At 38.3% G+C, this 15943-nt stretch overlaps 1 protein-coding gene across 1 annotated transcript in view; it reads right to left on the bottom strand.

Annotated features, from left to right (window-relative positions):
- Positions 1-6547: 6547 nt before the first annotated feature.
- The window catches only part of LOC307133382 (tapasin-like), a 32213-nt gene continuing 22817 nt past the window's right edge, over positions 6548-15943 (bottom strand). Inside the window, exon 8 of the mRNA XM_079828449.1 lies at positions 6548-6628. Coding sequence (XP_079684575.1) covers positions 6617-6628 — 12 coding nt within the window. The 3' untranslated portion in view covers positions 6548-6616. The remainder of the gene's footprint in view (positions 6629-15943) is intronic.

Here is a 15943-nt window from a genome sequence, read left to right as displayed (position 1 = left end):
AGGGAGGCTTGAACGTAATTAATTTAGATGTTATGAATGGCACTGTTGCTCCAAGCTTTCCTTAAAAATAAACATTCAGTGTGCTCTAGTTTTTCCTTAAAAAATAATCATTATTTTTGGGGCATTGATTTTCTTTTGAGGCTTTGATCCATCAAAACTAAATTGTAAATTGTCATCATATTGGAAACTGATAATCAAACACAGTTTTCCCCCACATATTTGTTCTTTGTGATATAATAAGTGTATCCTTATTAATAGGAAATCTGTTCATTCAGGGCTGGATGGATAAAAGTATCTGGCCCATTGTACACAGATCGTGAAGGAAATTTACCTAGTTAGGCTATGACAATTTTTTGGAAAAATACAATATTATTTGTACTCTGGAATTTTGTGTCTTTGTTAAAAGCCGTTCCTGATGGTTTGTTTTAGCTGGTTAAAGGTGCAAGGTGTTATTTACGTGTGATTCCTGAGTAATTTAATAATTTCTGGTCTTAGTTTTATGGAGAAGAGCTGTAAGATTACATTTTTAAGAACATTTGTAAATAATACAGAGACTTTCCCTTCTAAAGTTATAAAGAGACCTCTTGTTTTAAATTTTCCTAAAGATAAAGTGGTTCAAATTAGATGGAAAATATTTCTCACTTTCCCACTTCTACCAAAGGTATTGGTTCAGTTTAAAATTATTAATGATGTGTATTCTTGTATTGATTTCCTCAGACAGATTTAATTTGTGTTGTAATGAGTCCACCTTTTGTGAAGCAGACATAGAGTCATTGGAAATTTTTTTTTATTTATGCAGTTTTTCAAACCAATTCTGATTACCTTTATGTTTGGTAAAGTTTGAAATATTTTATACCTGACCTGTATTTTTTATGCTAACCCCCTTGTGTAATATTTTATTTATGTAGGCCTATTTTATTGATTTATTTGTTTGTTTGTTTGAATGTTACTTTAGTTTTGTGTTGTTTATTCTTTGTTTGCTGCTATTTGGACTTCTTGTAAATTGTCTCTTTTTGAGGTTTGTTTGGTGTCTTGTATTTCTTCAAGCAATAAAACAAAATCCATCATTATCATTATATCTTTATTATTAATCATCATTATATCACTCTTGAGTTTGTTTCACAAATTAAACTAAATATTTATCTGCAACCTGATATCATTTTATGGACCCAGTCAAGGGCAAAAAAAAACAAAAAAAAAACAGGCAAGATCCCTAATATTTTTCAGCCTTTTTGAACCATCTTAAGTTGATATCTCACTTCAGTGACCAGTGTCCAGCTAATGCAGTCATAAATTCTGCCTAATGATTGATTCAAATCCTGTTGCGTGCAGGAAAAACTATACTCAGTCTTCATACTCAATTAAATTTACTATTAAAGAAAAATAGACCAACTTTCCATTTTGCTTTTTTATTTAACATGTTTGTATTTCCCTAATCATTTATTTATAATTGTTTATTTATTTTCACAAATGTATTATTACATATGCACTCACCTAAAGGAATATTAGGAACACCATACTAATACTGTGTTTGACCCCCTTTCGCCTTCAGAACTGCCTTAATATACGTGGCATTGATTCAACAAGGTGCTGAAAGCATTCTTTAGAAATGTTGGCCCATATTGATAGGATAGCATCTTGCAGTTGATGGAGATTTGTGGGATGCACATCCAGGGCACGAAGCTCCCGTTCCACCACATCCCAAAGATGCTCTATTGGGTTGAGATCTGGTGACTGTGGGGGCCATTTTAGTACAGTGAACTCATTGTCATGTTCAAGAAACCAATTTGAAATGATTCGAGCTTTGTGACATGGTGCATTATCCTGCTGGAAGTAGCCATCAGAGGATGGGTACATGGTGGTCATAAAGGGATGGACATGGTCAGAAACAATGCTCAGGTAGGCTGTGGCATTTAAACGATGCCCAATTGGCACTAAGGAGCCTAAAGTGTGCCAAGAAAACATCCCCCACACCATTACACCACCACCACCAGCCTGCACAGTGGTAACAAGGCATGATGGATCCATGTTCTCATTCTGTTTATGCCAAATTCTGACTCTACCATCTGAATGTCTCAACAGAAATCGAGACTCATCAGACCAGGCAACATTTTTCCAGTCTTCAACTGTCCAATTTTGGTGAGCTCGAGCAAATTGTAGCCTCTTTTTCCAATTTGTAGGGGAGATGAGTGGTACCCGGTGGGGTCTTCTGCTGTTGTAGCCCATCCGCCTCAAAGTTGTGCGTGTTGTGGCTTCACAAATGCTTTGCTGCATTCCTCAGTTGTAACGAGTAGTTATTTCAGTCAACTGCTCTTCTATCAGCTTGAATCAGTCGGCCCATTCTCCTCTGACCTCTAGCATCAACAAGGCATTTTCGCCCACAGGACTGCCGCATACTGGATGTTTTTCCCTTTTCACACCATTCTTTGTAAACCCTAGAAATGGTTGTGCGTGAAAATCCCAGTAACTGAGCAGATTGTGAAATACTCAGACCGGCCCATCTGGCACCAACAACCATGCCACGCTCAAAATTGCTTAAATCACCTTTCTTTCCCATTCTGACATTCAGTTTGGAGTTCAGGAGATTGTCTTGACCAGGACCACACCCCTAAATGCATTGAAGCAACTGCCATGTGATTGATTGATTAGATAATTGCATTAATGAGAAATTGAACAGGTGTTCCTAATAATCCTTTAGGTGAGTGTATTTATTCATGCCCAAATTTCTAGATTTATTATATATTACATATTATATATTATTATATACAGTTATTTCATTATTATTTTTGCCAAATTCGTCCTTCATACTTAAAATTTGTAAGTATGACAATTTGTATCATCTAATGACTTTATTTTGTTTTCACTTTCATCAATCCAATCTAAGAAAACCTCATAGTGATTGAAGATGTTCCTCTTGTCCTAAAAATCTAATGGCTAGAATTTACAACCGAGAAAATATTTCAGGCTCAATTTTGAAGATGTTTTGAGTCAAAGTCCAGACATGCAGACTGTAGTTCTTCTGCTCCTCGGAGTTTGTCTCGTCTCTGCAGGTGAGTACATGTGAGTAGGCCTACTATAAGTAAAACTGTATGACTTGGTATTTATATGCACTAAAAGCAGCTGCAGAGTCCACATCGACTTTCTTTCTTCTACTATGGAAAGAAAGTAAGTTCTTTTATGGGGCAGTCATGGCCTATGATTAGAGAGTCGGACTTGTAACTGGAAGGTTATGGGTTTGAGTCTCAGGTCCGGCAGGAATTGTTGGTGGGGGGAGTGAATAACCAGTGCTCTCTTCCACCCTCAATACCACGACTGAGATGAGACCCTTGCACCGAACCCCCAACTGCTTCCCTGGTGTTGCAGCAATATGGCTTCCCACTGTTGTGTGTGTGTGTGTGTGTGTGTGTGTTTGTGTGGACTGGTAATCCCTACGTTATGGGGACAAAATGTCCCCACAAAGATGGCAATATCCGAAATCCTCATTCTTGTGGGGACATTTTTAGGTCCCCATGAGGAAAACATCTTATAAATCAGACTAAGTGATGTTTTTTGAAAATGTAAAAATGCAGAATGTCTCCTGTGATGGGTAGGTTTAGGGGCAGGGGCAGTGTAGGGGGATAGAATATACGGTATAAAAACCATTACGCCTATGGAAAGTCCCCATAAAACATGAAAACCCAACATGTGTGTGTGTGTGTGTGTGTGTGTGTGTGTGTGTGTGTGTGTGTGTGTGTGTGTGTGTGTGTGTGTGTGTGTGTGTGTGTGTGTGCACTTGGATGGGTAAAATGCAATACTTTAACTACGAAACATTAAAAAAAATATTTATAATAATTGTAAATGTATTTGTATAAAATATATTTGTATTTTTATCAAATATATATTTGAAGATTTGTTTTTCTATGAAACATTATGAAATACTTCTACACTGTCTGGAGACATTGACTTCCCAGAGTTCACTAATGTTGGTCAGGTCGATGAAGGGCAGTTCATTTTTTGACAGCAACACAATGAGAGTTGTGCCAGAAACAGAGTGGATGAGACTGAAAGGAGCAGATTACTGCCACACAAACACAGTTTACAGCTGGAACTCACCAGGCATTCAGAAACAACATCCAACTCACAAAAGAACGGTTCAACTGCTCAACGGGTATCTTCATGAACACACATAAATACACACAACATACTGTACCAGGATATAGTACTTCTACTTCTTCATGTGCCCTCATAATCTTTAATCAAAATAATTTCCCCTCCTTCCTCCAGCGACATCTCTTGTCTTCTCTGATGTACTGGCATGAGGGCGGGAAACCTGTCACTCACATGAGATCCACCAATAGCAAACCACACTACCACAGCCATTCAATCAATTCCCCCATGGACAGAATCAAATCCTGCCTCACAGTTTTTCTTGTTCGAGAAGCCGTTTCACACATGATTTACGTCGCAATAGGGAACAAAAGACTATCGCAACTTCCGTTTCATGCCGACTGTATAGCTGACAGACAAAAATCTCTTAACTTAATGGTATCATAATTGTTGTTTCTTACCCTAAAAAAAATCTATCCAGCAGGTCTGTGGTGGTGGGCGTTCTGGCACAATATGGCTGCTGTCGCAATCGCATCATCCAGGTGGATGCTGCACATTGGTGGTGGTTGAGGAGATTTCCCGCCTTCCATGTAAAGCGCTTTGAGTAGCCTACCCAGAAAAGCGCTATATAAATGCAACAAATTATTATTAGTCTACTCTAGCCAATGAGCAAGTGCAGTGTACACTGAAAAAAGGTCAGTAAAAATAGGGTTTTTCTGACACTTTATAGATTAGCAAATACACTGATTCTAAATTGGCTGCTCTAAAACTATTGAATCTGTTCTGCTGAATGGAAAGATCAAAGATGGCTCATATTCTTTTTATTTTACTCTGACTGTAAACAACGAGAAGCCTCTCTTTTGTCAAGTTTCTGGTCAGTGAGACAAAAAAAATATAAAAGCATTTATCGGCAATTTGAGTTTTTTTTTTTTTTGACTAATGATTTTATTCTGACTGTATGAATTGATTGTTCATACAATATACATAGTCTTTTTTCATCATGTGTGCACACATTCCATGAAATGTACAGCTGTGAGTTGGATAATCAGATTGGAGCAACAAATGTGTTCTGCAAGGAAGGTTATGATGGGGAGGACCTTCTGTCCAGCAAGGATTCATCACATTTAATTTGAAAAATAACAGAGCTTATCTTGAGAGCAAAAAACATTACTTCAGCACTGTGTGCATTGAGTGGTTGAAAAAGTCGTATGGAAAGAGCAGCCTAGAGAAAACGGGTATCCAGCAGTGAGCATGTGCATGTTTTCATAAACAGCCATATCACCCTGCAGCCCAAGACGCTAAGCAGAGTTGAGCCACGGTTAGTACCTGGATGGGAGACCTCCTGGGAAAACTAGGCTGTTGCTGGAAGAGGTGTTAGTGAGGCCAGCAGGGGGCGCTCACCATGTGGTCTGTGTGGGTCCTCAACATCCCAGTATATGAGGACACTATACTGTAAAGAGCACCGTCCTTCAGATGAGACGTTAAAACGAGGTCCTGTAATTTCTAGTAATTCCTTCCATTGGCCCTTATCAATCATGGCCTCCTAATAAACCTCATCCACTGAACTGACTCGATCACTCTCTCTCCTCTCCACCTAGAGCTGGTGTGTGGTGTGCACACAGACTATTGATTAGGACTTGCCATTTAAAAGCACTAGTTCATTTCACCCAAACTTTTAGATGCTGTTATTAAAATATCATCCTTTAACTTTGTTTTTTTCCAAAAGCATACATTTTCTTTGTACTTTCTTTTCAAGCCCTTTGCCTTTTTCTCCATTATAAATAATCGTTTGATCTTTCTGACATCATACATGTTTGTATACAGTATTTATGCTTGATAACAGAGGTTTGCGCAACAAAGCAACTCAAATTCTAGGCCATGCTTATATTACAAAATTAAACCTATAATTGTACAATACGATCATTTGTTTTGTTGGTTTTGTTGGAGTTAGTTACAGAAAATTCAATTCATATATAACAAAGAATGAAGCAATAGGGAAGCAATAGGTTTGGCATGAATGTGATACTCCCTTCACTCTTATCAGGTGACTTTACATTGTATATTCTCTGTATTTCATCTGTTTATTCAAAGTAAAAACTTTTTTCATATGTTTCATTTGCAATCCATCTGCTGCCTGATCCCTCTCAGAGACTCCATGACATGAGAAAGGCAACTAATGATTCTTAACACACAGGTCATTACTTATTTCAAGCACTACCTCTTCTCTCTAAACAATTCATGTTCATATGATTAATAAAAAAGCTCAAAGTTCAGTCCCAAAACGAAATAACAGCAACAGTACTGCAGTATTTAAAATAAAATAATTCACATCATTATTATTGTTTCCAGAATTTGTACAACTAAAATCTTTTAATATAAAAATGCTAGCAGAGAGTAACCAACCCAAACACAGCAATCTGAAATTCTTAAGAAAAGACTGAAACACAACATCACTATTCTGAAAGGATTATTTACAAGACCAGTTTCTCTGCACATTATTCAGCCTTCAAAATCAGCTCCGGGTCCAGGTTTACTTCACATTCTACACAAGAGACAAATATAAAATAAGCAGACAGACAGTTATACAAGAGAACTAAAGACAGCATCAATGAAATTTAAAAATTAAATTTAAGATTGTGATTTGGAAAAAGGAGATGTTATTTACATTATCGTTTAATTCAGTGTCACCGGAGTCTAAATTAAACAAAAAATGACAAGCTTGAATATTTAATAGATTCCAGGGCATCCCATATTATATATATATATATATATATATCAGGTTCATATCAGGTGTCAGTGCTCCTTCTATTGAGGACTCTATGGCGATGGTCACTGTTGCTCTGGTGCTTTACGGCATGATAAATATATATATATATATATATATATATATATATATATATATATATATATATATATATATATATATTTATCATGCCGTAAAGCACCAGAGCAACAGTGACCATCGCCATAGAGTCCTCAATAGAAGGAGCACTAACACCTGATATGAACAAAATATACAATCAAGAGCTGCAGAACATTCTCACGGACATAAATATTCTTTTGGAAATGAATCAGATCAGACTGTCACTTGTCGCCACCTAGAAGAGAAATCTGTAGAAAGAATCACTGAACATCCCCACCACTAATGCACAGTGTCTGTCTGGTAGGGGTGCAACGTATTGCAGTTGATCCTGATCCATACTGATCAGGTGCCACAGTTCGGAACGCATGTGATTCACGGATTAACTGCTAAGTTTAACCATAAAAGTGGAAGAAGAGGCGAAAATCTCTTGCGCGTTGTTATCTGTGCGCACAGCCACACACAAGAAGCACGTGTGTGTGTGTTTCAGATAGCCCTCAAATACCGAATCGATTCCTCTTTAATGTTTTCTTGCACTTGAACGGACACATACACACACAATTATGCCAAAATACCCATCTCTGCAAGTATTCTCTCGGTTATGTTATAAGTGAACAATTGAGAAAGAAACTGTATGTTTGTCAGTTGCATTCGGTCTTAAAGTGACAGCAGCCGAATATACCTGCTGTTGTCTGTGTCCTTAATGTTAATAAAACAACAAAATACAGCTTTAACCAGTATGAACCCATATTTAATTTCTACATTGAACAAATAGTGTTATTTTACATTTAGGCCTAATTATTTATTTCTGTACCTAAATATTACTGTTAGATTACTGTTGTAACTTTGTTATTTCGTATTCATCTCTGCTTGTAATTTGTGTATTTGTTCTTATTTTATTACTGACTGTTCACATATTTTTTTGATCCGTTGCACCACTACTGTCTGAAATATAGACAAGTGGAGTGGACTGTATATCAACTTATTGGAACGCTGCTCAGCCAATCAAATTCAAGGGCCGAAAATAACTTTATTTCTATCTTTTATCCACTATATATGAAAGCAGTGCAAGTTCTGTGTGTGTGTTTGCGCAATCATTAATGACCAGAATGCAGCCAATAGGAAAGCATACTCTTTCAGGTCACTTCCTCACTGAGAAATCAGGTTGGGCCGAGAAATAACTGAATGTTGATGCATTTATTGGTGTTCAAATCATGTCAGAAAGGTCATATTTAAAAGTTGAGCGCACATTAACGCCACCACAATGTCTTAATACGTTTCCAAAATGGGCGTCAGTGAGAAAATATGCTGGATAACATAGATAAAGCTGTGATAACGCTGTACCCTACCATAGTGCAAGCGTATTGAACTGCAAGAGGCGCAACACTTTCTGCGTAAGTTGAATACAGAAGGCGGTATGGCGGAAGATAGCCTTTTCTTACAAAACCCCATCGATTTGTTTCAAAAGGCCGTTATTAACCCCTGGAGCTGTGTGGAGTATGATTATAATGGATGGATGTGCTTTTTTGAGCTTCAAACTCAATGGACCCCATCACTGCCATTATAACGTTTGGATATTTATTAATATAACTCTGTGTTAATCAGAAAGAAGAAAGTCACATACACCTAGGATGGTTTGAGGGTAAATCATGGGATAATTTCCATTTAAAAGTGAACTACTCCGTTAAAGCAACAGTTTTTCAATAACAGAATAATATTTAAAAGTATGGTATTTGGAAGGTATGATATTTAACATAACAAATAGTTAGCTGACTTTTCCATTTGTTGACATGACATGGTTACATTCAGATGGTAAATATCATATATTAAGTTGGGTGTCCACCTTAGAGATAATCACCATATTTATAATGAAACCATCATATTTAAACTTATGATATTAATCATATCATATAATAAAATATAATTTATTGTTACTACTGTAAATCTATATTAAATTATTATGAGATCTTCAATGTTTTCAGAATCTTTAATTTATAAAATTGTTTTGTTTTATATTTTTTTTAATATATTTCTATTTTAACATATTTTAATGACAGCATATTTTTTGAACTTTTTATCAATAGTTCAAACTTTGCAAAAGAGATTGTTTTGAACAAGTATTAACTTAGACATTATTAAAGACATATTATTTTAGCTAAAGTATTTGTATCAATAGCCTACTGCCTTTTGCCCCATGCTGGTCAGTGTGTGGTGTAAAAGGCTCCCCTCGACACCCCATACATTTATAAAGTTTTGAACCAAAAATAAACAACTTTTATGATTCATTTTCACACAAAATCTGCATAAATGTTTAATACAAACATATTTTTTTCTGCAATCGTAGCCTACTCTATGGGAGTATGAAAAGCAATTTTTTTACTTAAGTTGTGCCTTTAGCCCCGCTGTACCCTGTTAATCTGTAGTCTTCATTACAAACACCACCTTAGCACGAAAACACAATATAAACGCAATGATAGATATCTTATATGGTCGAAATGTCAGACATCGTTGCTTTTTAAGTTTAAATGATATCTCTTTGCATGTGGTTTTTGGCGTGTTAAAGATCAACCGTTAGCCTGGTTAAAACCAGACCATTCTCAGTAGTAACTGAGTTATGGTCTGGCAAAGCTTCATAGACAAATCATTTCCAAAGGGGTGTCACCAACGGGCGTCGCTCAAATGCCTCTCGGCGCAATTGGACAGACCTAAAACCAATCAGAGCGATGAGGGAGATGACGTATGCAGAGCGACGGAGAAACAGCTGAGACTCTCCAATATTTTCTCAATATGCGTTCTTGTCTGTAGCCTACTTGTGTTCTCAAATAGGAAATGTCCCCGGTTTCCATTTCAGAAATCTGGTCACCTTACCTAAACCACATATTAATGTTTAATATATTATTTTTAAAATGTAAACGAAAAGAGGCAGGGTGTTTTATACTTCGTTTTATTATAAATATATAAGATAATCAATGTAGGCCTAGCTACGCGTTGCCTGAACCACATTCGTGTGGCTATTATTATGTTTAATTTTTATTTTATTTTTTTATGAAATGAGGCAGTGGTGTTTTATGACATATTTCGTACGCGAACTTCTGACTTGCGTCCGTGACTTACCAAGTTTGACTCCGGAGAATGAACTCCCGAGGACGGGAGGACACTAGTCCGCCTAGTCTGCTAATGGACAAGCAGCGTTCTTGACAGTATCACTCAGTATATATGTAGTGCAGGCAATGCATATTATCTTTAATGCATGTTTATAACAAAACGAAATATAAAAAACCCAGCCTCTTTTCGTTTACATTTAAAAAAACACACTCACAAAATATAGGCATAATATAGGCTATGATTATCACTGTAATAAATTAAATATGACACAAAACACAACCCAGTCTCTTTTTGTTAAATGTCAGTTTATGTGTGATCATCAATAGCAATTATAAAAGTATAAGTAAAAGGTATAAGAAGCTATACAATAAATAAAGCAATTCAGTCAAAGTCAGCGCTAGGAGACTACAACGATAAAGTTTAATATCTTAAAAATATAAAGTAAAGAAACTTCACTTTGCCCTCAGACAAAACGATCTGTCTAGGAACAAATTATAGATTAATGAGAGCAAAGATCAGCCGTTAGATCTACACAAGACGAGACGGTTTAACCACTACAGAGACATCAGAGCCAGCGGCAGACGGCAGAAGGACTGGCCGAGGAAAGGCGCCTCTCGTGGGGTTAATGATCGATTGAGCACCGCTGAACCACTGGAGCTCACAACTCCGAAGACGGCAGATCAAATTTGAAAAAAGGCGCTCTCTTTATAAATAAACCACATATTTGAGCTTTAAACAACTACATTCACGCCTGAAAAGGACTTAAAACTATATTTTGTAAAACATTTACACTACCAGAGGGCTCTCGCTAAGACCCATTCGTTTATCCACCAAAGGGCCAAGCTGGTATCAGACTTTTGCCGAATCCAGTCGTTAAGACAGCGATAACATATTTTTTAGATATGAAGGCTTCGAGTGTTGTTCTTTGCTCGGGTTTTAACGAAAAGGAAAAGTTTAAATCGCTTAAAACAGACGCGATAGCTGATTCGAACGAGTGATGCTCGACGTACAAATCTGCTTCAATGTCGCTGCGCTGTCGTCATCGTGTAAAGCCCGCCCCAACGTTTCTAATTGGTCCCGCAATTTCTAGGGTTTAGAAATGGGCTTGAATGGGCTCTTTGCCAGACTACTTGCTGAGCAAATCTAAATTTGCCGGAAGTTGTCTGGGTTTTCCCAGGCTAGGATTTCCCCATATTGGCAGTCTGATTCTGTGGCTATTAATCTGTTGGACGTCTCCGTACAGATCTGATCTCTTCACCCAAGATCAGCCGGGCAGACACTCGCAAGTGCCCGATTTTTTGCCCTGGTTACCTGACCGCGGGCGGAACCAATCCAATCTAGGTATTATGGTCCCCAGACCAATCTAGGTCTTATTTATTCTCAGACCAATCTAGGTCTTATTTATACCAATCTAGGTATTTAATCGCCCACGTGATTTCAGTTCTTTTTTCTACCTCGTAAAAAACGTTCGTTTCGTTTTCTCTGATTCCAGTGTCTGGACCCTCCAGACACCCCAAAGCAGTCAGCCCTTCTCCCTCAATCCTTCAGGGTAAGGCTGTGTCCAGGATGATCAGTCGCTGTCTGCTCTCGGGGTCCAGAAGGCACATCCAAGGAATCCCTGGCACATCCAAGAAATCTTCTGACACCAAAATTGTTATGGCAAAAATTAATTCATTGACATCACTAATAAGAGACAAACCATAATCCAATTGTCTTTATAAAGATTTATTTTTCTTGCAAGAAAGAGCCACGGTCAGTGCAGCCATTCGAGGCTACCTTGAGTGTGAACTGGAGACAAGACACCACAAGCTTCTTATACCCCCAATGTCTAAACACCTCTTCTCAGTAGTTTTCCATTTCCACACAAGGTAAAGGCAAGAAACACAATACACAAATGGTCCCTCTTTGTCTTAGAACTAATTTAAATTATGCGACACCTTTGGTTCACGAAGGCTCTCAATCTAGATGTCCCGTTGCTACCCCCCTGGGTTTCCACAGACACTGTCTGTTGAGCTTAGAAAAGTGTATTGCATGGCCGAGACAGATGTTAAAGCTCCCATGGCATGGCATTTTTCTATTATTTTATAATGTTTCCTGAGGTGTACTTATATTGTTAGTATGACTTTTACATCATAAAATGTCATAATTTAGAAATAAAAGGCATTTTTTCAATACTGCTGTTTGCCCTGTGGCTGAATGCCCTGCTTCAAGAGGCGTGTCTGCTGTGAGACTTAAGGCCCATTTATACTTCTGCGTCGAGTGTACGCCGTAGTGTACGCCGTAGGCTATGCGCGTAGCCGACGCCGTCGTGAGCATTTATACTTCTGCGCTGTTGTCTGCGTCAATGTGCAATTCCACATGCAGACACTAGAAGGCAGTGTCCTCGGGCATGTTGGTGTAATCAAGACAACAGCCGAAGAAGAAGCAGCTTGATGTGTAGAATCTGTACATTCATGTCGGAATATCAGCAGCAGTGAGAGAGCGGCTTTTCTTGCAGTTGTTGTATCTAATACAAATTAAGCATCTCTAGTTGATTAGTAAAGTTAAATAAGGCGATCTGGGGCTGGAATGCGTTTGTGAAATCATGCGGAGCTCGTGGCCGCTATTTTCAGCAGCGGTGGCTCAGCAAGCGATTGTTGTTGCGGAGACTTCATTCACTAAATATACCCTAATGTGTCCCTGTTCTTGATATACAATCACTGATTAACATCTTTGGTTTTAATGAGAAAATAAATAAACTATATTCAGCGGATCTATGTATTTATTTACTACCATAAAGAATCGCTGGACTGCAAAATAGTGTGTTATAGCAGACGTAAGGAACTATCATCCAATTTCTGGACACACACACACTCCTATCGCAGATTTTTTATTTATTTATTGACCTGAGGGAAGGGTTCTGGCAGACCAATCACAGCGCTTGCGGTCCGCGTAGAATTGACGCGTTGTTACATTTTTGGAGAGGTGCGCGTCAGGCTACGGCGTAGGGTACGGCGTATCCAACGCGTCTATGCGTAGGGTACGCCGTACCCTCTGCGTGCACTCGACGCAGAAGTATAAATTGGCCTTTAAAAACGCCCACTGTTGTGATTGGCTGACATCTTTGTATTTTAAATGAGCGGAGGGGGCGTGGTTTAACTTGGTCTACGAGGCACGAGCAGGCACGAGCTGCTGCCAGAGAGACGGATGGACCTGAGTTCACTTCACATCAGTTCTCAGCATGTCTGAACTGTTGTAGTTACAGCATATACTTCAGGTTATTAGTCTATTTCTAGTCGGAGGGACTGTCACTCATGTCAGAAAGTTAGTAACTTTAGTAAATTATGGATCAGCGCTGACTGGAGACGCGAACCGTTTAGAACGATTCAGTCCGATTTGGTGAACTGATTCGGTTCACTAAAAAGAACCGGTTCAAAAGAAAGATCGTTCGCGAACCGGACATCACTAACGTACCAGAGACGGAGCTCAGCGATCGCTAACAAAGTTATTTATAGTACCTACTGAGTTATGAGAGCGCTGTCAGTCAGCGCGAGTTTATTGTGTTTGTATCTGAGAGTTCTGAATAAACACGAGTCCCAGTCACACCGAGTCCGTCTTCATCATTATTACCAACTTTGTAACACATGCAAAGTACCATTACAGCTGTCGAGATGAACGAGTTATGAGTAAGTGTTGATAATAGCATTATTTTTAAAATAAAATAAAAGCGTCAGTGATGCGCGTTGAGTACACAGCGCAAACAAAGACACAACAGCAGTAATCGAATGTAATCCAGTTTATTGTGGGGCTAGGCTGGCTAGCCCGAATATGCTCACGCTTACCCCCCTCTGCTTAATCTAACGCCGCGTTTGGTGCCTCCGCTGTGGGCCAGATGCAGTACTGGGGGTCGGGGATGTTGAAGGCCAACGGCCAGTGCAGCCCGAGCTTCAGCGTGTGTGAGGCCGATGTTGAGCAGAAACTCATGACTGTATGCACATTTTAGAACCGATAGACGCGACGAGGACGTACAAAAACACTGACTCACAAGATAGAAAACACGAAAACACCGTTCTGTCTGGAGAGAGAGAAGCCGCATTGTGTGCACGAATAATAAATAATTAGCCACACATCAGAAATTACTGATCACAGATCAGAAGGAACTGAAAAAAGACTTCTGTTTTCATTTGTACATCCAAACACTGAGAAACTGCCAGCATTCACTCGTTCACAAGGAATGATCTCTCGAGCGCTTGCATGGGCGTGACAGATTCTCTGGGCGGAGGAAAGGGAGGTAACAGTTCCTGCTTGGACGTCAAACCAGGAGACTTCAGGATTGGCTCGTCTGGCCTGTCATTTTCTCAAAGGCAGAGAGAGACAGCCAGAACTCGGGTTTACACCGATCAACATTTCTATCCACTTGGGGACAATATTCAGGCTAGGGGAACTCATATTAATGTTGAAAAACCTCATAAAATGAAAATTGCATGCCATGGGACCTTTAACTTCTGTGTGAACTCAAACATAAATCTTCTGTGATTAAATTTTTCCCCAACAATAATATATAGAACAAATTATTACAAATAAATGAATTTATTTCAATGTACAAATTTAAATTGACATGACAAAATAAATGTATAGAAGTATTTGTTCCATGTACAAATTATAACTTGCTTTACAAAAATGTACAGAACAATTACTTATCTTTTATTGACACATTTGAAGTTACATAAAAATAATCAGTGTACAGAAATTATTGTAGGATTTTAGGGTGCACCAGACACAAATAAATCTTCCAGATGATTTGTTCAAACATAAATCCATTAAAAAATAAACCCAACTCAACACTCCAGACCCCAAAATCAACAATCTATGACCATAAATAAAGAGGGCTCCATCCACTCTGACACAGATAATATTTTATAATATCTGCGTACACACAAAACCACTGATACTGACTCAAAACGATGTATACATGCCAGACCAGTATGTTGTGCTGTAATTCTGCCACAGAGATACACTAAAAACAGAGAAGAAGACTTGGAGCATGTGTGATGACATCACCGTTTCACAGAATATATGGATTGGCTGAACACATGAAAACGCAAGGGTGTCATTTTCAGATTTATCCACTCTTTTTTTTTTTTTTACTTATACAGCTAAACGCGTCTCTGTGTGGACTGGACCAGAGTGTTTTTTCATTCCATTGAGCTACTTTTCCAGAGCTGCAAACTTTTCGAAAAATCTTGGAGTGAGATTTGGTGGGGCCAACCAACATTTTTTCGCTGTACAAAGCAAATTTTTTTTTGCCTCATTCAGCATATACACACACACACACACACACACACTTCAGTGGTTCACCACAGAAAACATTCTCTCTGCATCAGTATTTGAATGGGGTAGTATTGTTTTTTTGTTGTTGATTTCTTTGTCTATTAAGACAAAATGCATCTATAAGACACAATTTTAAAGCATTATGTAGAGGCATGATTTTGTCTAAACAGAACTGCTTTAACTTACAAGCTACTTGTAAGTTAAACTAGTTGTTACATTCAAGCTACCCTTGTAGAATATCCTATACACAGTGTCAGAAATGTTGATTTATTGCTTTATTTATGACCATAATTATGTCAAACTGACAGGTCAGTGGCTGTCAATGGATGTATTTATTGGTGTATTTATGAGGGGCGTCACCCTGATTGGCAGGTCACGAGTGTCAATCAGATATAGGGTCAGTTGGATTTATAGTGAGATATATGGGTATATTTATGGGGGGTTACATATCACCCCAGATTGGCGTTTTTACAACATTTGTTGAACCTAGCTCTCTGGCTCCTTTCAGTCTGTTGGAAACTGTTTGTGATTGTGTTTCCTTTGATTGTTGGGGGGTGAAAGACACACAAGCAAGTTTTTAAC

Source organism: Gobio gobio (assembly GCF_949357685.1).
Source record: "Gobio gobio genome assembly, chromosome: 11".
Taxonomy (NCBI): domain Eukaryota; kingdom Metazoa; phylum Chordata; class Actinopteri; order Cypriniformes; family Gobionidae; genus Gobio; species Gobio gobio.
The sequence above is the reverse complement of the archived record's forward strand: the minus strand, read 5'-3'. Positions and strand labels throughout refer to the sequence as shown.